Consider the following 25403-nt stretch of genomic DNA (forward strand, 5'->3'; position numbering starts at 1 on the left):
AGTATACGTGCATATGTATCTGCATCTGCCCTGTGTTAAAAAAAATACGTGCGTGCCGTGGACGGTGTGTTATTGAGTAATCTGTCACGTTTGCAAAGACAGCCAAGCCAAGGGCCGACCGTCGGAGCCGCCCGTTGTCTCTTCACCGAGCTCCATCTGCCAAAAAAGAAGCCCTCGGAATGATCACTCGCCGCTACGGTACAAGGCAGACGCGCGCCGGCCGCCGGCCGGGCACGCGGTCGTGGATTACTTGACGCGCTCTCCGCAGCAAATTTAACCCTACCAGTTAATCATTCCATGGTCATCAAACCCTAGAAACACCATACCACACCCGGTCTACCAATCGGAAGCCGTGCCAGTAACAAAAAAGAGCAAGAACACTTCGTACGCACGGGAGTCGTCGTCGTCCTCCTCGGCTAGCCGCCATGGAGGTGGACGGGACACCGGACCTGACGGATTTCATGAACGACTGGTTCTTCGGGACCGTCGGCGTGAAGCACAACGCCGTCGCCGCCGGCTCCCCCGCGTACGACCTCACGGGCGAGAGCAGCAGCAGCAGCAAGAAGAAGCAGTCGTCGGAGAAGAAGCCGCAGAGGGCGGAAAGCGAAGGCGGCCGTAGTGGCGGCGGCAGCAGGGCCAGCAACGCGAGCAAGCAGACGCAGGAGTGGCTGGAGGAGGCGAAGAGGATGATGGTCGGGTCCGGGTCGCCGGGGAGGATGGGCTCGCCGTCTAGGCAGGTGCCCAAGTTCGCCGGCGGCAACGGCACGGAGCCCTCGCCGGCGCTCGACCGGCGGGACCCCATGTCACGTTCCGCGAGAAGGTATATCGCACCACTCCGTTCGTGCATATGCGCGCGCCACGGATGCATTGTGATCTGTAGTTTTTGGTGCACAACATCGTGTCGTCTCACAGCTCATTTTTTTATACACGTATATTTTGATGAGGGCATTTTGGAAACCAAGCTTCATGAAGGTCTTAATTTTAAAATTTCTATCTTTTCAGTTTTAAAAAAATCTGAAAAATAAAATAAACATGCATACAAGGATGTAATTGTATGTGCCTGAAAAATTTCAGGATGAAATATCTTGAATTGCGAGCTGCAAAAAAATTATGGACTTTGAGGATGAGCAATACATATGCTAAAAAAACATAGATATGCATTTTTTGTGCAACTCGCATTTCAACATATTTTGACCTGAAAATTTACACACAGGTACATGTATTTGTTTTCAAAACATTTTGAAACTAAAACGTTTGAATTTGGAAGTTTTTAAATTCGGCCTCCATTTGGCATTTTCGGTTTATTTTCTACTATCTAGTACTATGCGAAAAAATGCTCTCTCCATTTTTTTTATGAAGTGTATTAATTTTTTAAAGTCAAACATTTCTATCTTTGATTAAGTTTGTAGAAATAATACCGGCATCCATTATACCAACAAAGTCTGTTAGATCAATCATATTTCATTTATTTCGTATTGTATATATTGTGAAATTTTCTATAAAATTGGCCAGGGACATAATTTTTTGACATTTAAAAATATTAATATGTCCTATAAATGTCACATTTAATATTTTTATTTTCATGATAATTAATATTTTTTGTAACTATAATTTTGAGAGTTTTTTATAACGCTATCGTCAGCTCACTTTTTGCACAAAAGAATTCGCATATTTCGTATTTCGGCTTCAATGGGCCTAACTAGGCCGAAAGCATATTATGATGAATGAGTGGCCCGGTTTCAAACCACGCCGGAAAACTTCGCCACCCACTGGGCGCCGCTGAACGCTGTTCCTCCCGGCGTGTGCGTGCAGGCACCGGCAGCCGGGCGGCATCGGCGACGAGATCCTGCAGCGGGCGTCCATCATCTCCTCGCCTCCGCGCTCCGACACCTCCACCCCGTCGGCGCCGCCGTCCCCTTCCCCGTCCCTGCCGCCGAACCCGCACTCCTCCCGCCGCAAGTCCCGCTTCCACGGCCCCTCCGGCCCGGACCCCTCCGCCTCGCTCCGCCGCACCACCTCCTCGGCGTCCAACTCTCCACCCACCGCCTCCGCGCCCCCGCGCCCCCTGCACCACCGCCGTCACGCGTCCGCCTCTGGCTCCCCCGCCGCCGACGGCTTCGACGACGGCGTCGCCCGCCTCAACGCCTTCCTCCGCCGCCAGCGCGCCGCCCTCGCCGACCTGTCCTCCGGGGACCGCTCCTCCCGCTCGAGGTCCACGAAGCTCGTGCTCTCCGACGCCTCGAAAAGTAAGATTAATTCGTCTTCCGGTTTTATCTGATTTGAATCTAACCACCATGTATTGCTCGTTCACTTGCGATTTGTCGTGTTGATTTGGAGCAGGTGTGAGCTCGATCGTGGCGGCGATATGCTACGCGTGGATGCAGTCGAGCAAGGGGGACGGCCAGGCGGCGGCGGTGCCGGTGGTGAACATGCGCCGGAGCAGGATGACGGGGTGCAGGCAGGCGGCCTGGCTCCTCTACCACGTCGGGGTGGACGCCTCGGCCCTGCTCTTCGCCGACGAGGTAGGCCACGCTTTGCAACCATGGTGCCTGATTGTACTTAGATGGCCAGCATGGGATTCTTCTCCGACAGACAACTGTCTAGGTCCCGTTCCAGAGTTATTGGGCGTTTATAATTTGGGCAGAGGCGACAAGGATGATGAGGCTATACAGCAATTCATCGCAGTGCCATGTGGGTGTTCTTAATTCCGATTGGTGCCATGTGGCCGCCATTCCATTCCAGTGAATGGCGATGACCGATATATGCTTCGTGCAATTGCGAGTTTGGGTGCTAGCCTGTACCTCATGTGTTGCCCAAGTTAATATGCACAGCAACAAATGAGGGACGTCATGAGTATATGGCACATTTATTTATCTGCACAAGATGTCGAGGATAGCAATGCGCTGCGGTGGCGGCTAATTATTTGTTAGAAACGGCTTGTTCCTGCACATACATCCTGGGTAAAGCAGATTTGTGTATGATGCTGACTTTGGGAGGCTGAACCAAATTATAGGTTGATATGGAGGGATTAATAATGGATCAGCGGGCCAGCTTGCTGGTGGTGGGCCAAGATGTTTTGAGATCAAACGGTGAGGTAATATCGTGTACTTGTGCTAAGTACTTTTGGTTTGTCTGATGAAGAATTCATATGGTTCCATCATTTACTTCATAATCATGCTTGTTTTTGTCTCCTAGGTGGGCTCAGTTTGCACACTCCTCGCCAATGACCATTCTGAAGAAGCTTATGCCCTACTTCAGAGCCTGGACATAAAGAAACTTCTGGTTGGTGGTGTATTTTTAACCTGCTCTAGCGACCATTGTGCTTAAATTTATACTGGCATTCCTGATTATGTTCTGTGGGTTTGCCCTCAGCTTGCAGGTATCCTGTTAGATACAAACAACCTTTCCAAGATGTGCTCAGAGAAAGATACAGAGGCAGTGCGATCGCTCTTGATCGGTACCTCTGAGCATAAACGGCATGAATTGTTTCAACAATGTAATCTACTCATCTTTGTCTGACGTTGATTTGCAAAGAAGCTATAAAGAAAAGTTGCAAAATCATGTTAGTAATAACTATTGGAAACTTTGACCTTGTTTTGGACCAGTGATGCTTGATCACAATGAGCATTCTTTCGTCGAGTTCTTGAAGAACACCTACAGAAAGTCATCCACAGATGGTGAGTTTTCTCCATAATATCTTCACATGGTTCCTCAACTACTTTTTTGAAAGTTCTTTGCTTCAAGTACTGTACTTATCCGTGTCTAAGATAAATTTGCAACCTGCCTATTCTTACTACAACTAAAACATCATTGATGTTTTACTGCCGATGCCATTAGAGTCGATTTTGCTCATTGTTAGCAACTTCAGTTATTAAACATTTCGCCTCTTGCAGCAACTGTGACTCAGATGAAACTTCAGCAATAGCTCTTCCGGTTCTAAATGATGGTTATTTTTACTCATGCATTTTTCCTGAAATGGTCTGACACAATTTTATCCTGTTGTTCAAATTAACTAGGTGCTGGGGACAGTCCTCCAGAGCAAAAGAATTCAGTTTCAGGGGCATCCCAAGATGCTAAAAAGTCCAATTCAGGTAATGTTTCTAATGCCTCCATTATGTTTGAAAGGCAGACCCCCCATAAAATCCAACACCTGCAAGAGCGCCAATTTTGTCTGGTTTTACCTTGATTTTGAGAGGAAGAAGTCCTAGCTATCATTGCTTGAAACAATCAAACACTTGTTTTGAATATTATATTTGCATTATTGAACTTATGCCCAGTTTACACTTTGACTGCTCTTTCTACACTTACTGTGCTAGCGGCTAATTGGCGAAGCATCAAAATCCGCTGTGCTCATATATATATATATGCCAATGCAGTTACTCCCTCCGTCCGGAAATACTTGTCATCAAAATGAATAAAAGGGGATGTATCTAGATGTATTTTAGTTCTAGATACATCATTTTTTGTCCATTTTGATGACAAGTATTTTCGGACGGAGGAAGTACCTTCTTAGTGTGGTGTAGCTCTGATGTGGTTGTTTTTGTTTCCATCACAGCTAACCAGAAACCAGCGCGCGGAAAGCCTTCAGAAGAAGCTCCTCAGGGGAAAAACAAATTTTCCTTGGCCAAGTTTTTTGGCTTTGGTCGAAAATAAACTTATTTACTAGTAAGCAAAGCTACAAATCACTTCATATGCCAATGCAATCTATTTATCTTACGCCATATAGCTCTAATTTGATTGTTTTTGTTTCCATCACAGCTAACTAGTGACCAGCACGCAGAACTAGTGGAAAGCCTTCAGGTGAAGCTCCTCATTGGAAAAACAAATTATCGCTGGCAAAATGGTTTGGTTTTGGCCCAAATAATATATTTTTGTTAGTTTGATTTTTTTGGTCAACTGATATATCGCAAAATTCGATAAGTATCATGCGTTGTCTATCTAGAAAGTATGAGGCTCGAGAACCTTTCTCCTCATATTAAGTTCGTGCGGAAAGAGCACCGTATGAAACATTTTGTAACCATTCGTCATATCGGCTGTTTGGTCAGCAAGTTTACTTTTCCATGTTCGCATATTTGACTATCTGCTAACGAAGCAGTCCCCATTTTATTCTATTTTATGCTAGAATCATGAGGAGAGCGTAGGATGCTGTTGATTGCAAGTATACTAGTATAATAACATAACAAAGACGCATACAAATTCTCTTCGTCTAGATTCTATAGCATTCCTGGTTTAAACAATGCATGTCAATCAATGGGGAAGGCATGAGCATTGGAATGGATAAAACTTTGTCAACTTCTCAGCTGATGGTAGGTATGTACTACTACATGATTGACCTGTTCTCCAAGGAGCTACTGTACTTTCTTTTTTCTTGAACCTGGGCACCATTTTGAATTATCATTGTTCTAGTCTGTATGAAACACAGTAGTAGCCTTTCATCTGCATCTGTTAGGCACTATTAAAACTGGCCCAGTGGGCATCCCTGAGATCTCAACTTGGGCATGGGGATTACGCATGGTCCAAATGTGACCATTGCTGAAAACCTGGGTGAAAAACAGTGCACTCTTTGACCAGTCGCCATTAACAATAGTGCAGCTGAGTTAATTACAGCTATTGCACTAGTAGTATCTTGTGTCCTTGTCCATACCTGCTCTCCTTGTTCTTGAACGGAGGAAAGCAGAGGGATGTTAGTTTGTTAGTTAGGCCGGTCAAAGTAAGTGAGTGGAAGATGATAACAAAGAAATCAGAGGCAGTGTAGAGTAGAGTACTGCTAGATTGGAGTTAGGAGGGACCAGTTCTCTTAGCTGGAGTTCCCCCGGATAAACCAGCATGATTGATTGGGAAAGGCCATATGCCCTTCTGCCTGTCATGTCGCCACCCTCCATGCATGTTTCCCCATCAGGACCAGGCTGTTCCTCGCCCCCAGGACTATCCTGTGCCCCTCCGCTCCAATCCTCCATGTGCATGCACAACACGCTCCAATGGAACAGAAGAGAATGGCATGGCCTCAACCTCAATCAGACAGACATTCACTCCCCTCTTACACTCGCACATCGTTACATTACATGGTAGTAGTATGTTGCTCACAACATGGTGAAATGTCCATCATCATCCGCTCTGTAATGTGGCGGTAGTAACAAACGAATGTAGGTAAGAACATCTAGCTAGCTAGCGAGCGAGCGAGCTCATTCGATCTTCCATGCGTAGAGGAAGAGGCAGAAATCGGAGAACTCGTCGGCGGCGATGGCGGCGTCGAAGTCGGGTGACGGCGAGGGGGCCTGGGGCTTGAAGATGAAGAGGGCCTGGCGCATGCCGGTGCCGAAGAGCCAGTCGTGGGCGTCCCAGTAGACCTGCACCTTCATCTTGTTGATGGAGATGCAGTCGTTGCCCCTGAACTTCCACTGGAGGTGCTTGACGAGCACGTTGACGCAGCCGTCGATCTTGATGGCCATGTCCACGTCCGTGCCGCCGCCGAGGTTGCCGCTGCTGCATTCGATGCTGATGTCGTGCAGCTTGCCCTTCTCGTGGAACCTCGCCCGGGTCAGGAACCGCTTCTTGCTGAACACGTGCTCCTTCTTGCACACCATGGCCGCGTCCCCCAGCGACAGCGAGGGCCGGGCCCCCGTCCGCCGGAACGCCTCCTTGTTCTGGTTGCCGAGCAGCAGCACCACCTCCTCGCCGGACACGACCGCCACGTAGTAGTCCGACACCGGCTCCGGCTCGTCGGAGAACCGCGCGGCCCGCAGGTCCCACACCACGTCGACCGGCCGGCCGTCCACCTGGAACTGCTTGGCCCCGTACTTGCGCCAGAAGTGCCATGGCTGCATCTCCACCTTGCACGCGCTGCAGCTCTTGGCGCCGCCGCCCTCGATGCCGCCGCCGCTGGCGTGCTCCCTGCCCCCGCCGCCGCCGCTCTTGTCCTTGCCGCCGCCGGCCGACCCCTCGATGGACACCTGCATGCCGTGGGCGAGCAGGTTCCTACACCACGTCACGGTGACCAGCCGGCTCTGCTCGGAGATCACCGCGCGGTACACCAGCGTCACGGCGCTCTGCCCCGACCTGGTCGCCGGCGCCGCGGACGCCGGCGCGTCCGGCAGCTGCTTCTCGCCGGACGAGAAGCAGGAGGGCACCGAGAACAGGTCCTGCATCCTGTCTGCCCCTCACTATCTACGACGAACTGAGAGACACGAGAGGATGGATGAGTGGATCGATGATGGGCTAGCAAGGAAGGCTACTATACATAGGCGGCGGCGCGGGGGTGGGGGAGCGCCATGGATCCATGCAACAGCGGAGCCGGCATGATGACGGAGCTCGGTTTGGCGAGGGGGGGAGGGAGGGAGGCAGTCGGGCAGGAGACCGTAGGCTGGCTGGCGAGCGAGCCGAACCGCGCTGGAAAGTGAGTTGGGGGGTTGCCTTGCCTTGCCCCCCATGGGCATGGGGGGTGGCGTTTTAAACCAGGAACCTTCTTCCTCCGCTTGCCATCGCTTGCTTGGAGCGAGTAAATGCGTGCGCCATCTCGCAGGCCCGGTCCGGCCCGGGGACCGATCTAGCCTTGATTCCTCCGCGGGCCATTACACTATGCTCCGATCCTAGGAGTATACTATTTTTTTTCTTCATTTTTCTACTACGGAGTGCTCTACTATGCTGCCAACTTTCACCATGAGCATTGACGAGATGAGAGGCCATGGCTGATGGCTCCTCAGGTAAGTAGTGTGCAGTGAGCTCGGGGTTACTATCTTGGGGGCTCGGGGCGGTCGCGGCAACGGCGAGCAGGGGCATGTGGGCAACATGCTGGAGATCATGGCATTGGCACATGGAGGGGCATGTGGGGATGTGTGGCGCCGGATTTCTGGCCTCTGGGGGATAGTGAGTGTTGCGCCAAACACCTTGCAGGCAGGGGAATTGCTGAATGCCCTGTTGCCCACTTGATCGAGCTGGAGCTGTGGCAGCAGCCAGCAACAAGATCGAATATGCTCCTCCTAAATAACGGCTTACTAGGAATTTGTGTGTGGCTGTGGCACATGCGTGTGACAGCCAGCACGGATCGATGATCGTCCGGGGACAAGGGGGAGGATCCTCCCTGGTTAGTTAATTAACTGTATCGGATTCCGTCAGGTGGATCGCAGGCTAAACTCACTGGACTGGACTGCAGCTCAGGGGGGCTGCGCACAATTCGGTTGCTGTGCAGCTTATATGGATGAAATGTGCACTGCAGGCAACTAACTGCAGAATCTGGCCATTTTTCTGGGGTCAGAGAGAGAGAAAGGAACACTTGGTCGTGAGACAAAAGAGCAGTCAATGGGGCACAACTGGGCTTTTGGACAAGACCCCCCTGCGTGGGACTGAACGGGAAAAGAAGGGGGGAAAACCTTGAAAGGAAGAGATGACAACACTCTTGAGCTACTAGCAGCTCATTTGGCTGTGGATAGGGCTGTAGGTGAACCTGTGGACGACACATGTCGTCGTTGTCAGTGGTCACAAGCCACATCTGAATCTGGCCGGAATGGTCAGCGTCAGGGCGCGCGCTCGCCTTGTCGTGTAAAGCTTTTGGCCTTTTGGGAGTGGTGACGGACTGATGGATGCATGCGGCGACCGGCGACGGCGACGTGCGTGCGAGAGCTGGGCCGGGTGAGACGGCGAAGTGACTGCGGATCCGTTCAAACATTCCGTGCTCGTCCCGTCCCAGGCCTGAAACTAGAGAGTAGGAGCACTAGCAAGGAAGAAAGTTTCAGCCTGAAGAGATATGTGAAGGACCGGTTGGTTAGTCAAGGGGTTTGGTGCGTGCTAGCTTTCACTAGATCTGGAATAAACTCGGGTCTTTTTTCACTCTTTTAGATTAGATAGATATGCATGGCGCCGTGCGCTCGTCCATCGGGTGCGTACGGCGGCCAGGCCGATTCGTGGCGACCAAGCCATGCCTCGGTGGAGATCTTCCGGAGATCGTCACGATCGGCACGGCGGAGCTAACTAACGAACCGAACTGCCACGCGGGCGCACATGCCCATGTTGAGCGAAGCTTCCCCGGGCGAGCCCGCACATGCGTGCGGCCGTGGTTGGACCATGGTACGCCACGCCGCCGCGGCCGGGCTTGATTGTCCTAGAGCCGTACGCCCGGCCGCCCCGGGTCGTCCTTGCAAAGGGGGCATCGGTCGTGCCGGAGACGGTCGACATGGCGACCGGCCATATGTGTGTAGCCAGAAAAAGTATCGCGTACGTGTACCGGGGCAGGGGGGACGTCCTGTTTGATTTGATCGTGCTTCGTACAGCTCCGTGGCTTTCGGGGTGCACGGGCTCCCTCTGCCCGCGCGTTGCTCTTCGGCGGTCCACACTCCACACCCTGCTGCATCCGAGGCCTGAAAGCCTGCTCGTTGCCGAACGTGTGCCGCCGCGGCGTCGTAGAGCAACAGTAACGTGGGGAACACTGGGCCGGCCTGCATTTTTGTGTAGGAAGGATGGATTTTAGGGGGCGAAATGAAGAGAGCGGCGTTTCGGTGCCCGGGTGCATCTGCACCCGGTCAAAAAAAATTCGTAAAAAATTCAGAAAAATTCAAAAAATTCCAAAAAAAAATTGGGTGGTAGACAATTTGATGTGTGAGGTACACTTCAATTTTCAAAACATTTGGACTTCTGTGCAGCTCTCAGCAAAAAAGACAAATCAGACCAGAACAGTATATGAACAGTACACATTTTTACAGACCTCCGATTTGTCTTTTTTGCTGAGAGTTCCGCAGAAGTTCAAATGTTTTGAAAATTGGAGCGTACCTCACGCATCAAATTGTCCACGACCCCAATTTGTTTTGGAATTTTTTGAATTTTTTTAGTATTTATTTTGATTTTTTTCGTGAGCGCAGGTGCAGATGAGCTCGGGTTCAGATTCGAATTTTCCGCGAAATGATCCGTTTTAAACCTTGAACTTGTAGGGGTTGGGGTTGGGCGGAACGACCCCCCACGTTGAAATCCCTGTCGATTGCACATTGAACTATGCAATCTCGGTCTAAATCTAACCCTGACATCGCTTCAGGCATAAAAATGCTGACATGGCAAATGTCAACTGGGATTCGCCTGACTGGTGGGGCAGGGAGCGGCAGTGTTGACCACGGCGCACACCCGTCCTCCGCGTCGGCCCGACCCATTTGTCGTTTTTCGGTTACACTTATATTTTAGTATTCATCACTCAGGGTGCAGAATAAGTTATTCTTCACCCGTGATAATCTTACAATCGTTTCATAAATAAATTACATTTGGAATACAAATAGTTACATTCATAGTGATTCACTAGTAAAATTTGGCATAAGAAAACAAAAATATAGGTCATAAGGCAAGAAAAATAGCATTTTATGTATATTTTACACTATGTTTTTACATTTGTAATTTTATGTAACATAATTTTTATGGCGGTTATATATTCTCTCACAATCTCTTTTTACATCTGAAATAAGACAAAAATTATGGAACGTAAAATTACAGTGCATTGACGTTAAAATAGAGGAGGGTGAAGAATAATTATTTTTGTGTGTGCATGTGCGTGTGCGTGTGCGTGGGCGTGCGCGTGCGTGTGCGTGCGTGTGCGCGTGCGTGCGTGTGTGTTTGCGCATTGCATTTGAATAATGTTCACACATTTGAAAATAATGTTAAAAAATGTTTCATACAATCCCACAAATGTTTAAGAGGTATTTGCAAAAAGTTTCAAATACTTGTGTTTGAAAAAAGAATGTTAATCATATGTTAAATACGAACAAATGGTGAATGTGTATGAAAAAATACACATAGAAATATATATTTTAAAAATGCTAATCATGTATTTAAAAAAGGTTAAACATGTATAAAAGTATTTCTGATATGTACAAAAAATGAGCAATGTGTGTGAAGAAAATAGGCATGTGTATAAAATATTTTCCGATGTACTATACGGAAATTATGTTGAGGGAACGTTAGTTTGCTGGTCTCCTCGCGCTACAAAATTTGACTGCTCAGTCAGAATCACCCCACTCTCTCTGATGATATGCATATGTCGTGGCGACTTCCTATGCCCCGCGTAGTTTTCTTACGTAGAACAAGATAAATAACAACATAGACTTTTATTTATCCTTTCCCTTTATGACATCATGTTTTTTTAGAATGTTTAAACATTTCCTTAAATGTTATGTCATTTCGTCTTTAAATTTTTTGGTCCGTGTTTATACTGAATTGTTATATATACTCCCTTCGTTCCTAAATATAAATCTTTGTAAAGATTTCACTAGATGAACTACATACGGAGCAAAATAAATGAATATAAACTTAAAATGCATCTATATACATCCTTATGCGGTTTATAATAGAATCTCTACAAAAACTTACATTTAGAAATAGAGGGAGTATTACATAAAGAATTGTGTCGCTATCTTAAAGAGAATCATCTTGGCCCGGTGGTGTTCACGCTAGCCAACTAGCAGTAGATCTTTTGTTTGAAACCCACACGTACCATTATTATTTTCATTTTTTTATTTGACTAGCAAAAGAGCCCGTGCGTTGTAGCGGGAGAAAAAACATAACACACACTCTTAACCCAACAACCATCACTCAATAGGTCCATCTTCTTTATATTTGCGAGGCATCATATTTGTGTTGCCGCTTATCCTCCTTCTCACCCTCACTGGTGATGGCCTCGGTATTCACACAAAACAACAAAAAAACGTGTTTGAATATGGTTAGTCCTAAGGCGTCTCCCTCTCCCTCTCTCTCCTCCCTCCCTCTCTCTCTCTCTCTCTCTCTCTCTCTCTCTCGCTTTCTCTCATTCTCGCGATGAGAAATCTGTTATTTTTCCCTGCGACATTTTTCAGAGGTATGCATGTGTAGTTATTGATGTTTTATTTTGCCTATATGGTTATAGTGAGGTGTTTATTTGCAATCCGGATCGCCGCCGGTACGAAAGAAAAACGGATCTTGCGCTAGAAATTATAAGTTTGCTTTCAAAACAATATTTTAAAAATATTTAACAGGTAAAATCAACATCATATTTAGATTCCACACATTTTTCTAATAAAATTTCATATATAATATGTTAAAATCGAAGTTACGGTTTAAAAGATACGGATAATTTAGAAAATCATTTGTTTGATTTAAATATAATCGAAAATAATATTAAAAATACGTAATAGGTAAAAATAATCTCATATTCATATTCTACATATTTTTCTAATCAAATTTCATATATAACATGTTCAAATTAGAGTTACGGTTTAAAAGATATGGATGATTTGAAAAAGTATTTATTTGACTTACATATGATCCGCGGATGAATTACCTAAAACGTCAGGGGGGGTTTCGAAAAACGTAAAATAACGGTTCGGGTGTGACTTAAATCCGACAGCGGGTTGATTTCAAGAAAACACAGGGACTTTTGTGTAAAATACGAAAAAAAATGATTCGTTTTGACTTAAAACAGGACTGCGGGTTGACTTCTCTGAAATAGAAGGACTTTTCTGAAAAATGCCACGGCGGACGAAAGAAACCCAATTTGCTTTATTATTAGGTAAAGATTTGAGGTGCTTCCTACGTAAAAGAAACTTGAGGGCTTTTCGACAAATTTACCATGCACCGACAGTTATAGTGGCTGACAGCGGGCTGGGCCTCCCTGTGCCGCCCTAGTCTTTTCCCCGTGCGTGCCTCACAGTTTGGGAAACGACCCCAAAGTTTGACGACCATCCTTTACCACGTCGACAATCCTTTACCACGTCGACAATCACCGTTTGGGAAACGACCCTAAGGTTTGATTTAGACCGAGATTGCATAGTTAATGGTGCAACCGACAAGGATTTTGATGTGGGAGTTCGTTTCGCCAAACCTCTACAAGTTCAGGATTTAAAATGGTCAGATTTTATTGACTCAATACGAAGCGACGTATCTTGAGGGGATTCCTATGGCAAGGCAAGGGGGTTGCTCGAAGGAACTGCTTAGCTACCTCTGACATTGTCACTCTTCCAAGAGCTGATGGTGGGCTTGGAGCCAGGGATCTCTCGGTACCCTGCTACTAGTTCGCACGACAATATTGTCAGCAGATGATTCCAACGGTTGTCAGTAATAATGACACAACCATCTTTTTTTTGCGAATGCATGACACAACTATCTGGCGCCACTCCATTCCCTTGGTGGTAGAGGTAACAAAATGTGTGTTGGGTGATGGCACCAAGATATCATTCTGCTACAATGACTAGAGCGGCAGTGGTAGATTGAAATACTACCCTCGAAGAGTGTAGCGTGGGTCATCACTAGCGCCGGTGACGCAACATCTTCTCCCTTTTCTCGTACCTCTCGCCCACAACAACCGCCTCCATCTCAAATTTCCACAAACGCTCCATCCTCCATCCCTCCATCTTGGTTACTCAATACCACACACTACACTCTACAGGGCACCTACCTCCCGAGCACCTGCCTACTATCGAGCTGCTCCTACAGGCTACAACTGCATCTGCTCTCCCATTCCCTTCAGTCATACATGTATTTTTTTCTTTTTTCTTAGTGCATGTGTACTTCTATATGGTGTTCCATTTTTTGTTTGGTTTCTTCGGTCTGAAACCGACGGTGAAATGAAACATCAATCCACCGGATTCCTGGTTAGGGAAATTGTAGAAGACTGATCAGTCATCAATTCTATAAAACCAAAATTCGTATTAAACCGAAGTACCGAACCAAACCATTCTGGTTAGCCGAATGCCCAAGACGAAAGCGGCTAGGGTTTCCCCGTGTCGCCTTCATGGTGCGGGGAATAGGACGGGGCACCAATGATTACAAGTATGTCATTTATTGAGAGATGATAAATGATGTAATAATTTACTTATTTTAGAGAGAACTATGGCTAAACGAAGCTAGATTTCCTTGAAAATATCTTCTTCTTTGTGAGAAATTTTCCCTAAAAATATCTAAGATCCCTAGGACAACACCATACACGATAACAAAAGGTAAGAGCATGTCGGACTTAGCAAATCCGCCACCTTAAACATCTGCGGATGCGCCCGGCCCTCAAATGTCCTCTTCCACAATCGGATACCTCATTAGCAAATCCATAAAATTACATGCAATGTAAACCTAGTTTAAATCTTTGTTGACGCTCGTTCGTCTTCAAGTCCTTGTTCCCGTCCATGTCCATGTCCGGCGGCCGTGAGACCCGCAAAGGGAAAGTCCAGTCGCTGGCGAGGTAGAGTCAGACATGAGACATGTACTAGCGCGTCGGACACGAGGCGCTACCGTCATGCAATAATCTTTCTCTTCGGAGCCCGTGGCCTCGACGTCTCTGGTCGAGGTGAGCTCCATTATAGATCCCTCGTGGTCAGAGGCCGACACCTCGACGACTTGGTTGTAGTGCCAGGGGGTGCAGGTCACCTGTAGCGGCTCTGCGGCGGCGTGTGACTCCTCCTTCGTGGCCTTGACCTCGAGGGTTGCAGCTGTCTCTCGTGCCCTCTTCCTAGCACAACGGGGCACGCCACACCATAACAACGGACAGGAAGACACCATGCATACCATTGTTTACCTCCGACTCGGAGCCCGACATCGCGAAAAAGAGGCACCACTAGAGGGTTTGCACTGATGCCTCGGCGTTTGGGCGCTAGAAGGACGGTACCGCATCCGGCGAGGCAACAGTCACGCGCCTCCTTCCGGATCCAAGCGCCTTTTGTGCGGACGCAATGGATTCACGCCAGATCGAGTCCGACCGCGGTCGGGCAGACTCCTCCTGGAAGCGACGGAGAGCCATGCGGACGACCATCTCCTCCTCGGGCCCGCATGGTATGAGGTCCCAATCCACAGGTCGGGAGATCTCCGAGTCGGATCCACTGTCCGTCATGCTGAAGATTGTCCGAACAAAGCTTGGAGTAGAGTGGCTAGGGTTTGGCCAGGGATGCGGATGGAGACGAATATATGTGGGGTCGGGATGGCTTGCCAGATCCAATTTGGCAGACTCGCACGGGCGCTTCCGGCCTCCTATACCCACCCCAAATTTGCGATGGATATGAGGGTTATCGGTTAACCCGAACGTATATGGTCGGTTTGAGGCACCCGACTGGGTCACGTTTTTGTGACCGGTCATTGACGAGGTTGTCCACCTGGATGTATAGAGTAGGTTTGAGGAGCCCGATTGTTAGATGCTCTAAGGCGGGACCACCTGTTTGCCGACCTGCACCCCAATAGGGAGGAAACGAGCACCCTCACCCCGACATCCATTTTTGGGCTGCCCCATGTGCAGGGCGGGGGGTGCTGGCCACACTCTTTTTTCTTTTCTTTTTCATTTCATTTCATTTTTTCTTTTCCTGTTTTTATCCTTTTCATCTTTAAAACAATTCAGTATATCAAAATATAGCAATTAAAAAAGATATTTGAGAAATCATAAAATGTATGTGAATTCAAAAAAATGAATCATAAAATGTTCATGGATACAAAAACATTGTGATTTTGCAAAAAAAAGGTTTTCAAAAAATGTTGATGATTTTGTGGAAAAAACAGGAATAAAAACATATTGTGTATTCAAAAAATGTTTAGGAATTTCAGAATAGTTCACGTATTTAATTTTTTCACTGATTCATGACATATTCGTGAATTTAAAATTTATTCGTGTATTTCAAAAAATTGATTTTATTAGACACAAAAAAATTCATCAAAACAAAAAAGTATTAATGAATTCCAAAATTTATTCGCTGATTAAAACAGTGTTCACAAAGTTTCAATAAATTTCACAATTTTAAAAAGTGTACGCGAATTTGTAAAAATGTTGATGGATTTGAAAATATGCATTATTTAAAATGTTCACAATTATTTTTTAAAAAATCACAAAATTCTCACGAGTTCAAATAAGTGTTCATGATATAAAAAATGTTCACGAATTTGAAAGATCAAAAAAGAAAAAGAAATTTAAAAGGGAAATAAAGAATAAAGAGAAAACAAACATGAAAGAAATGAAAAAATGAAATTGGAAATGAAAAATGAAATAAAATAGAAAATAGGAAAACCAAAAAATAAGAAAGAAAGAAAAGACAGAAAAAAAAAGGGAAAAACGGTTCAAGGAAGATACCATAACCTTTCCATAAGGTTGGGAAAAGTACCCAATATGGGTCGGCTCGTACACCCCCGAGAGGGTGGACGGGTCGCTTTGCAGGCACATGTGACTTTTTTTTAATAGAAAGTGCACCCGAGCTCATTTATTCGTAAATCACACCTCATTTTACATAGTTCGGGGTCTCCATTTGCCATACATGCCGGCAGGAGCTAAATCTAAAGAATATCTAGCAATATTATGAGCATTAATATTATCCTCTCTTCTTTCACGATGAAAAACAAAATCTTCCTTCATCAATAGCTTGAATTACCCCTAAGCATTCCGACGTGACAACTTCTTTCTGCACATTTAAATCCTGGCACAGGAGACGATCCAACCAATCGGATGGCGCGAGTATTTTACTAAGCCTGGCCTAGTAGCTACGAAAGCCCATATAGAAGTAGAGTCTCGAACTTTCCTATTATAGAAATCCTTCCTCCCCCCCATTTTCCCCTCCCGAAACCCTCGATCTGCTCCTTGAAACCCATATATTGGCTCATCCATTTCTTTGCTCTCTTCACCTACTCTGGATCATCGATTCCCTCGATCGCCGGTGTGTTACAGCAACGCTGTCGACCGCCTCCAAGATCATCATGACAGGCAGTGACGGATCTAGGATTTGACAATGTGGCGGCAACAATGAACAACATAGTGGCTAGAAAAAAAATACTACACTACACCAACAATAGTATGATGGAAAAACATTTTTTTTGAGGGGTACGCCAAGAGCGTACCTAAGCTTTATAGAAGAAGGAAATATTTACAAGAAGAGTTCTCAGGCTCGCGCCACACTCCGGCGAAACCCAAATGCACACCTACACCCACAATACCCGACTACTCACACAACTGATGTACACTCTGAGCTCCTGCCGCTAACCAAAGTCGCAGCTTGTGATAAATCCTTGTCGATAGCTCCCATTCATTGATTGTGTCTCTACCTCCAAAGAGTCGCTCATTACGTTGCTTCCAAATATTCCAACAAATCAACATGACCAAAGAGTCAAACCCCTTTCGAACTCCCTTTGGCATGCTCTTTCGGGGTATGGGCCACCAGTCTTGCAACCGCTCCGAAGTCAAAGGCAAAAGCTGCAAGTCTATATTGGCCCACCTGAAGTATTGGACCCACACTTGCCTCGAGTAGACACACTGTAGCATAATATGATCAACCAATTCTCCTCCTGATCACACAGAACGCAGACCGACGTGGCATCTTGCAAACCATGTCGAAATCTTTTGTCAGAAGTCCATAGTCTGCGCTGCAAGGCCAGCCACATGAACAATCTACATGCCAGGGGGCCCAACACTTCCACAACCCCTTAGCGCATCCAAGTTTGATAGCTCCCTCGTTCATGATCCGGTACACCGAAGCTGCCGAGTACTGGCCCGAGGCATTCCACTTCCATATTGCCTGATCACCCACGTTTGGATCCAAATTCAGCTCGCCAAGCGCCTCCCAGAGGTGAATAAACTGCACCAGTCCTTCTGTGGATAACTCCCCCTTGACATCGTTGATCCAATTGCCTAAGAACAGGCCCTCCCTCGCCGATCTTCTGTTCACAGTCTGGGTTCTAACCTTCCCAGTCACCAGCGGAGCAATCTCAACAATTCGCAGTCCATTGACCCATCTATCTTTCCAAAACAGCACTCAGTTCCCATCTCCAACTTTCTAGTGAACCAAACTGGCAAACACAGCCTGCATATCTTTGTCAGCGGACATGGCCAGACCATGCCACGACTCTGAGGTATTCGTCTGCCAGAGCCATTCCCATCTAAGGCGGAGAGCGATGCCCTGCAAACGAAGATTGATGACGCCCAATTCCCCCAACTCCTTCGGCCGACAGACACGCTTCCAGGCCACCAGACACTTGCCCCGTGTATTTCTTCTGAACCAGCCCAGAAGAAGGCTTTACATCCTCTGTCAATGATATCTAGCGCCCACTTCGGAGCATCCACCACAATCAGATGGTGAATAGGCGAAAGGATCGAGAAGAGGTGTCTAGAGGGGGGTGAATAGACTCTAGGCAAGAAAAGTTGCACTTTTTAATTTCTTAAAGTTGAATTGGAGTTTTGCACAAGTTTTGACATTCACAATACATATCAAGCAAGCATGGCAAGAGTATATGAGCAGCAGAAAGTAAAGCATGCAAATTGCAAGAATGTAAAGGGATGGGCTTGGAGTGTGCAAACACAATTTGGAGACACGGAGATTTTTTATCCGTGGTTCCGATAGGTGGTGCTATCGTACATCCACGTTGATGGAGACTTCAACCCACGAAGGGTAACGGTTGCGCGAGTCCACGGAGGGCTCCACCCACGAAGGGTCCACGAAGAAGCAACCCTGTCTATCCCACCATGGTCATCGCCCACGAAGGACTTGCCTCACTAGGGTAGATCTTCACAAAGTAGGCGATCTCCTTGCCCTTACAAACTCCTTGGTTCAACTCACAATCTTGACGGAGGCTCCCAAGTGACACCTAGCCAATCTAGGAGACACCACTCTCCAAGAAGTAACAAATGGTGTGTTGATGATGAACTCCTTACTCTTGTGCTTCAAATGATAGTCTCCCCAACACTCAACTCTCTCTCACAGGATTTGGATTTGGTGGAAAGAAGATTTGAGTGGAAAGAAACTTGGGGAAGGCTAGAGATCAAGATTTATGTGGTAGGAATGGAATATCTTGACCTCAACACAAGTGTAGGTTGTTCTCTCTCTGAAAATGTATGTTGGAAGTGTAGGCATGTTCTGATGGCTCTCTCCATGAATGAAGAGTGGGTGGAGGGGTATATATAACCTCCACACAAAATCTAACCGTTACACACAATTTACCAAACTCAGTGGGACCGAATCATGAAACTCAGTTAGACCGATTTAGTTCATAATGTGACTGTTAGGAATTTTGGTGGGACTGACATGATCAACTCGGTATGACCGATGTGCTAGGGTTAGGGTAAAGCCTCAACTCGGTTTGACCGATTACACAAACTCGGTGGGACCGATTTGGGTAATAAGCGAAACAGAGAGTTGGCCAGGCAAACTCTGTAAGACCGAAATCATTGCAATAGGCAACAGAGAGTATGCAAGCCCATCTTGGTGAGACCGAGATCCCATCGGTGAGACCGACTAGATTAGGGTTTCTGGCAATGGCTATGCCAAGAGAACTCGGTGGCGCCGGATAGAAAGATTCGATGGGGCCGAGTTTGACTTTTGGTTTGGGACATATGTGGATGTGAGAAAGTGGTTGAGGGCTTTGGAGCATATCACTAAGCACTTTGAGCAAGCAAGCCATTAAGCAACACCTCATCCCCTCTTAATAGTATTGGATTTCCTATGGACTCAATGTGATCTTGGATCACTAAAAGTAAAATGTAGAGTCTTGTGCTTTGAGCTTGAGCCAATCCTTTATCCTTAGTATCTTGAAGGGGTTCCACATCCTCTAGTCCATGCCACTCCATTGTTGAACTTACCTGAAACATACTAGGTAAAAGTATTAGTCCAACAAGAGATATGTTGACATTAATTACCAAAATCACCCAGGAGCACTTGTGCTTTCAGTGTCCCCCTTTTTGGTAATTGATGACAACATACATTAAAGCTTTAGATAAAGATATAGAGAATAACAAGTAAAGCTTTGGAAAGACATGTAACATGCATAGGCTCCCCCTACATGTATGCAATCATGTAAATATGGAATATAGGAGCATGTGAATGCATAAGCATGACATAGTAGGCAATGTGTTACATGTATCTTGGCTATATGAGAAAATGATGTGAATATGGGAAATGTATCTTCATGCTCATGAGTCCTTCTTGCAAATAGTATGTACATCAGCAAGAAATCCTCATACACATGACTGTGAAGCATATACTTACCTTGTGGTCTTGAGTTGGTTTAGGAAGGAATGAACCTGCGTAAATAAGGTTAGATAACACAGATACACCTACTAGCCATAGCAAACAAAATAAACCACAAGAGTACCAAGACTGGGATGACATGTAGAGAGTGAGTACTGAGTACTCCATTGGATATAGACATGTCCCCAAAGGTAAAGATGTGCAATGAATTCAAGGATTTTCTTCCCTTAGATGTATTTCTCCCCCTGAATCTAGCATGGGATACTGGGAGAAGATAGGGAACAGAAAATCAGATCAAAGAAAAGAAACAGAGTTAATGCAAACAATCAAATATGAACATGTTTTTCCCCTCTTAAAGACATGTGACTTCTCTCCTCTTGAACACCAAGCATCTGGGGTATTCTGAAGTGATACTTCTGTTTCCTTGTTGAAGAACTCTCCCCCCTGAGTATTTTCTCCCCCTATAGAAATGATTAAGCTTTGATGTGATCTCTCTCTCCCCCTTTGACATCAATTTCCAAGAAGGATTCTTCTGGATTTTTGTCACAACTGGGTTTGGTCCTTGAGTCACAGAACAAAGCAGCAAGTCAAATGTGATGTTGGTAGAGGACAAGAATAATTGAGTGGAGCTGGATCAAAAGGAATGCAGGAACAAGTGGCAAGTTGTTTTTCCTGTAGTGAAATCGGTGGCACCGAGTTGTGTGCTTTGGTTGCACCGAAAACAACAGACCGATGGGACCGAGTTCATCACAGAGAAAACACTTGTCATCTCAGCTCACTAGACAAGTAAGATCTCACAAGGATTTGCAATTAATTAACTAAAAGATTTTCAACGAATTGGATGCAGGGAATGCAGAACAAGAAAGAAACAGAAAAGAAATCTAGATGAAGTTTTTTTGAAAGGGGAAACAAATATGCATGAGACAAATGCAAGAGCGCAAAAAAAGAACACAAGAGAACTTCATCTAGAATTGGTCGGCGACAAAGTCACCTATGTTAGAGTATATTGACTTAGGAGTCAAGTGAGATCACTTGATCATAGGTCATACTCATCGTTTAAGCTCAAAATGGGGTTACCATTTTTCGTTTAAGCATCTTGATGTATTCACATCTTGTTGAGTTGATTTGACTCAAGTCTTGGAGTAAAGCTTCTCTAAGATGGAATAACATACCTTGGGTGGTGGTGTTGATCGTGATCATGTAGTTGAACTTGTGTGGGTTGCTCAAGGTTGATGTAGCTCATCAAGAGTTGGGAGCTCCACTTGGAATTTGAGTTCATCTACCTACATGGGTTAGTCTTGCAAGGAAGAGCACTTGTGTGTCCAAAATGACAATCATAAAGCTCAATGTAGAATTTTCCAAAGGATATGTTTGAAGGGTTTCGTGCTTCCTTGTCTTCAACCACCATTGCGTAGAGACTTGGTGATGTAGAAATTTGCTCAAGATGTGAGTGAGTTGCAATCTCATAGATTTAGATTCATCCAAGTACCTACAAGGGTTAGATAGCATGCAAGGGTGCAAATATATCCAAGACATATGAATAGCATCATGAAAGAAATATCAAGGATTAGTCAAAGGCTCATGCCTTGCATGTATCCAAATGGAGTTCCTACTCCAAGTTTGAAGCATCAATGATGTTCAATTCACCTCTCAACCTACAAAACACTTTCTCATCAAGTGGTTTGGTGAATATATCCGCTAATTGCTTATCGGTGCAAACATGTTTAAGATTAATGTCCCCTTTGGCAACGTGATCTCGAATGAAATGATGACGAACTTCAATATGCTTAGTTCGAGAGTGTTCCACGGGATTGTGAGCAATCTTGATAGCACTTTCATTGTCACAAAGCAATGGAACATGTTTCACATATATCCCATAATCTTTAAGAGTTTGGGTCATCCAAAGTAATTGAGCACAACATGAACCAGCGACAATGTATATCGCTTCGACGGTGGATAAGGATACCGAGATTTGTTTCTTGGAGGACCAAGACACAAGAGATCTACCAAGAAATTGACAAGTACCCGAAGTGGACTTTCTATCAACCTTGTCTCTGGCATAGTCCGAATCAGAGTAACCAACAAGATCGAAAGAAGACCTCTTAGGATACCAAATGCCAAAATTTGGTGTGTGTATTAAGTATCTCACCATCCTTTTCACAGCCTTAAGATGACATTCTTTAGGGGCCGCTTGATATCGTGCACACATGCACACACTTAGCATAATATCGGGACGAGAGGCACATAGATATAACAATGAACCAATCATGGAGCGGTAAACCTTTTGATCAACCGGTTCACCATCTTTGGTCAAATCAAGATGTCCACTAGTGGGCATGGGTGTAGTCATACCTTTGCATTCTTGCATATTGAACTTCTTGAATAAGTCCTTGGTGTACTTTGTTTGAGAGACAAAGGTTCCTTCCTTAGTTTGTTTGATTTGCAAATCGAGAAAGAATTTGAGTTCACTCATCATCGACATCTCAAACTTCTCCGACATTAGCTTTCCAAACTTCTCACTAAAGTGAGGGTTAGTCGAACCAAATATAATATCATCAACATAGATTTGGCACACAAATAGTTCTCCATTAACCCTTTTAGTAAAAACAGTAGAATCAAAATTTCCAATTTCAAAGCCTTTTTCAATAAGGAACCTGGTCAAGCATTTATACCACGCTCTAGGAGCTTGTTTAAGACCATAAAGAGCTTTGTGAAGTTTGTAAACATGATTAGGTTTCTTAGGATTGACAAAGCCGGGAGGTTGCTTAACATAAACTTCCTCCTCAATTTCACCATTTAAAAAAGCACTTTTAATGTCCATTTGGTACAAGGTGATATCATGGTAATTAGCATAGGAAAGTAAGATGCGAATGGGCTCAAGTCTAGCAACGGGGGCATATGTCTCACCATAGTCCATACCTTCGACTTGAGTGTAGCCTTGGGCGACGAGACGTGCTTTGTTGCAAACTACTTGTCCATCTTCATCTTGCTTGTTGCGAAACACCCATTTGGTATCGATGATGTTGTGGTTATTGTCGGGCTTCTCAACCAATGTCCAAACTTGGTTTCTCTCAAAGTTGTGTATAGCTCTTCATGCATGGCGTTTATCCAATCCGGATCTTCCAAAGCTTCTTCAACCTTCATAGGTTCAATGCTAGATATGAATGAATGATGTTCACAAAAGTTAGCCAAACAAGTTTTTGAGCGAGTGATTCTCCCGGTTTGGATAATTGTAGATTTGCTCGACGGGATGGTCTTTAGCAACTCTTGCTCGAACTCGTGAAAGCTTTTGCTTGGATCTTGGTGGAACATCTTCTTCATCTTGTTCTTCTTCTTGGCCTTCTTCATTATTGACGTTGTTGTTCTCTTGTCGTGGTGGAGAAGGAGGTTGTTGATGTTCATCTTGATGTACTTCCTCGTTTTCTTTATCTTGGTGTGTCCCACTTGTGGATGCTTCCATATCAAGTCTTGGTTCACCTTGTCGTGAGGTGGAAGCCTCCACTTGGACGGACGAGGTACTCTCCTTCACCTCCGTTGGACAAATCTTGCCAATAGACAAGTCTTGGATTGCTTCCGAAGGGTCTTTGTCTCCTACATCAATTGGAAATTTTTTCTCTACTCGCGAGCCGTTAGATTCTTTAAACTTCACATCTACCATCTCTTCAACCTTTCGGGTGAAATTATTGTAGACACGGTAAGTGTGAGAGTTTGAGCTATAACCAAGTAGGAAACCTTCATGAGACTTAGGAGCAAATTTAGAACGACGATGCTTATCAAGAATGTAGCACTTTGAGCCGAATACTCGAAAGTATCCAACTTGGGTTTGTTACCGGTGAGGAGCTCGTATGCCGTCTTGCCGAGTAGCTTGTGAAGATACAAGCGATTTGTTGCATGACAAGCTGTCTCAACCGCTTCCGCCCAGAAGTGCTTCAGCGTCTTGTACTCATCAAGCATCATTCTGGCCATTTCGACGAGTGTCCGGTTCTTCCTCTCAACAACTCCATTTTGTTGAGGTGTGTACGTAGCCGAGAACTCATGTGAAATCCCTTCTTCGTCAAGAAAGGTGTCCACATTTGCGTTCTTGAACTCCATTCCGTTGTCGCTGCGAACCTTCTTGATCTTCACTTGAAATTGATTTTGGACCTTCCTAGCAAAGTTTTTGAAGATCTTTTGGACCTATGATTTATCATCGAGAAAGAGCACCCACGTAAATCTTGAAAAATCATCAACTATAACTAGACCAAAAGAATTTCCACCGAGACTTTTGTACGCGTTGTGACCAAAAAGATCCATGTGAAGTAGCTCGAGCGGCCTCCTTGTGGTCATGATGTTCTTCACGGGATGCCTTCCTCCAACCTGTTTACCTGCTTGACAGGCGCTGCAATGTCTATCCTTATCAAATATGACATTATTAACGCGAAGGATATGATTTCCTTTAATAAGCTTGTCAAGGTTTCGCATGCCCACATGACCTAACCGTCTATGCCACAACCAGCCTTTAGAGGATTTAGCAATTAAGCAAGTTCTAGGTTGAGCCTTTTTAGTGAAATCAACAATGTAAAGATCACCTCTACATATACCGGTAAAGACCATTTTATGATTGTCTCTATGAAACACTTGGCAATCTACTTCAGTAAATAGGACATTGAAACCGAAATCAGTAAGTCTAGATACTGAAAGTAAATTGTACCCAAGAGATTCAACGAGCATGACATTTTGTATGGAGCTATCATGTGAGATGGCCACCTTACCGAGGCCAACCACCTTACCCTTTGAGTTATCACCAAAAGTGACATACTTTCAAGGGACGTTGTTTTCAGCAAGCTCACGAAACATATCTTTATCTCCGGTCATGTGATCGGTACATCCACTATCAAGAACCCATTCCTTTACACCTGCCATGTATCCCTGAAGATTTGCTATAAGACCAAAGTGTCTCATTGCATGATCAAGATCAAAGTCACTATCATCATCCTCATCATAGTATCCATGTTCAACATCGTCATGTGATGGATCAATTCCTAGAGAGGGTGATTCATTAGAATGAGTTTGACAATGATCTTCTTTATGAATTCTAGTAGCTTCAGAAATAATATCGCTAATAATTCCAACATCTCCTTTGGCACGCATAAGATTTGTGAGCTCAAATAGACAATCACCAAACTTAGGATCATTGGAATTCATCTTACTCAAGGCAATAGACTTATGGAGAATTTCATCTAGATTTTGCAAGGAATGATTTGGAAAACGTTCCTCAAGAAATTTCCATATAGTGTAGGCACACTTAAGAGTAGGCAAACATCCAATCAAGTTTCTAGGCAACCCTCTAGTGATAAGATTAACAGTTCTAAGATTGCGAATCATGTCAATTGACTCATCAAGAGTAGGATGCATAGGATCAACATGAGGTGCACAAGGGCTAGTAATGTACTTGTTCAAATGATATTCATTGAAAATTACAAGCATCTCATTTTTCCACTCATGAAA

The 25403-nt window shown here is 45.2% G+C and overlaps 2 protein-coding genes across 2 annotated transcripts; one reads left to right on the plus strand and one right to left on the minus strand.

Moving 5' to 3' along the window:
- Positions 1 to 425: 425 nt before the first annotated feature.
- On the plus strand, positions 426 to 5108 carry LOC123067738 (uncharacterized). The gene is made up of 10 exons (XM_044490404.1): positions 426 to 820; positions 1783 to 2246; positions 2341 to 2522; positions 3014 to 3094; positions 3196 to 3282; positions 3373 to 3496; positions 3606 to 3677; positions 4017 to 4091; positions 4556 to 4665; positions 4759 to 5108. Exons 1-9 carry the CDS (start codon positions 426 to 428, stop codon positions 4651 to 4653), a joined length of 1578 nt encoding a protein of 525 aa, XP_044346339.1. The 3' UTR covers positions 4654 to 4665; positions 4759 to 5108.
- An 873-nt stretch (positions 5109 to 5981) lies between these two features.
- On the minus strand, positions 5982 to 7431 carry LOC123071889 (uncharacterized). Its single transcript, XM_044495459.1, has one exon. The coding sequence runs from the start codon at positions 7143 to 7145 to the stop codon at positions 6183 to 6185; it is 963 nt and encodes a 320-aa protein (XP_044351394.1). The 5' UTR covers positions 7146 to 7431; the 3' UTR covers positions 5982 to 6182.
- Positions 7432 to 25403: the final 17972 nt, after the last annotated feature.

This window comes from Triticum aestivum, chromosome 3B, assembly GCF_018294505.1.
Source record: "Triticum aestivum cultivar Chinese Spring chromosome 3B, IWGSC CS RefSeq v2.1, whole genome shotgun sequence".
Classification (NCBI taxonomy): domain Eukaryota; kingdom Viridiplantae; phylum Streptophyta; class Magnoliopsida; order Poales; family Poaceae; genus Triticum; species Triticum aestivum.

Excerpts from the sequence above, each read along its gene's own strand:
- LOC123067738 (XM_044490404.1), top strand. The coding sequence starts at position 426 with ATGGAGGTGGACGGGACACCGGACCTGACGGATTTCATGAACGACTGG. Across the intron at positions 2,523-3,013 it reads CCCTGCTCTTCGCCGACGAG|GTTGATATGGAGGGATTAAT; the intron begins GTAGGCCACGCT and ends ACCAAATTATAG. Across the intron at positions 3,095-3,195 it reads TTTTGAGATCAAACGGTGAG|GTGGGCTCAGTTTGCACACT; the intron begins GTAATATCGTGT and ends TTTGTCTCCTAG.
- LOC123071889 (XM_044495459.1), bottom strand. The coding sequence starts at position 7,145 with ATGCAGGACCTGTTCTCGGTGCCCTCCTGCTTCTCGTCCGGCGAGAAG.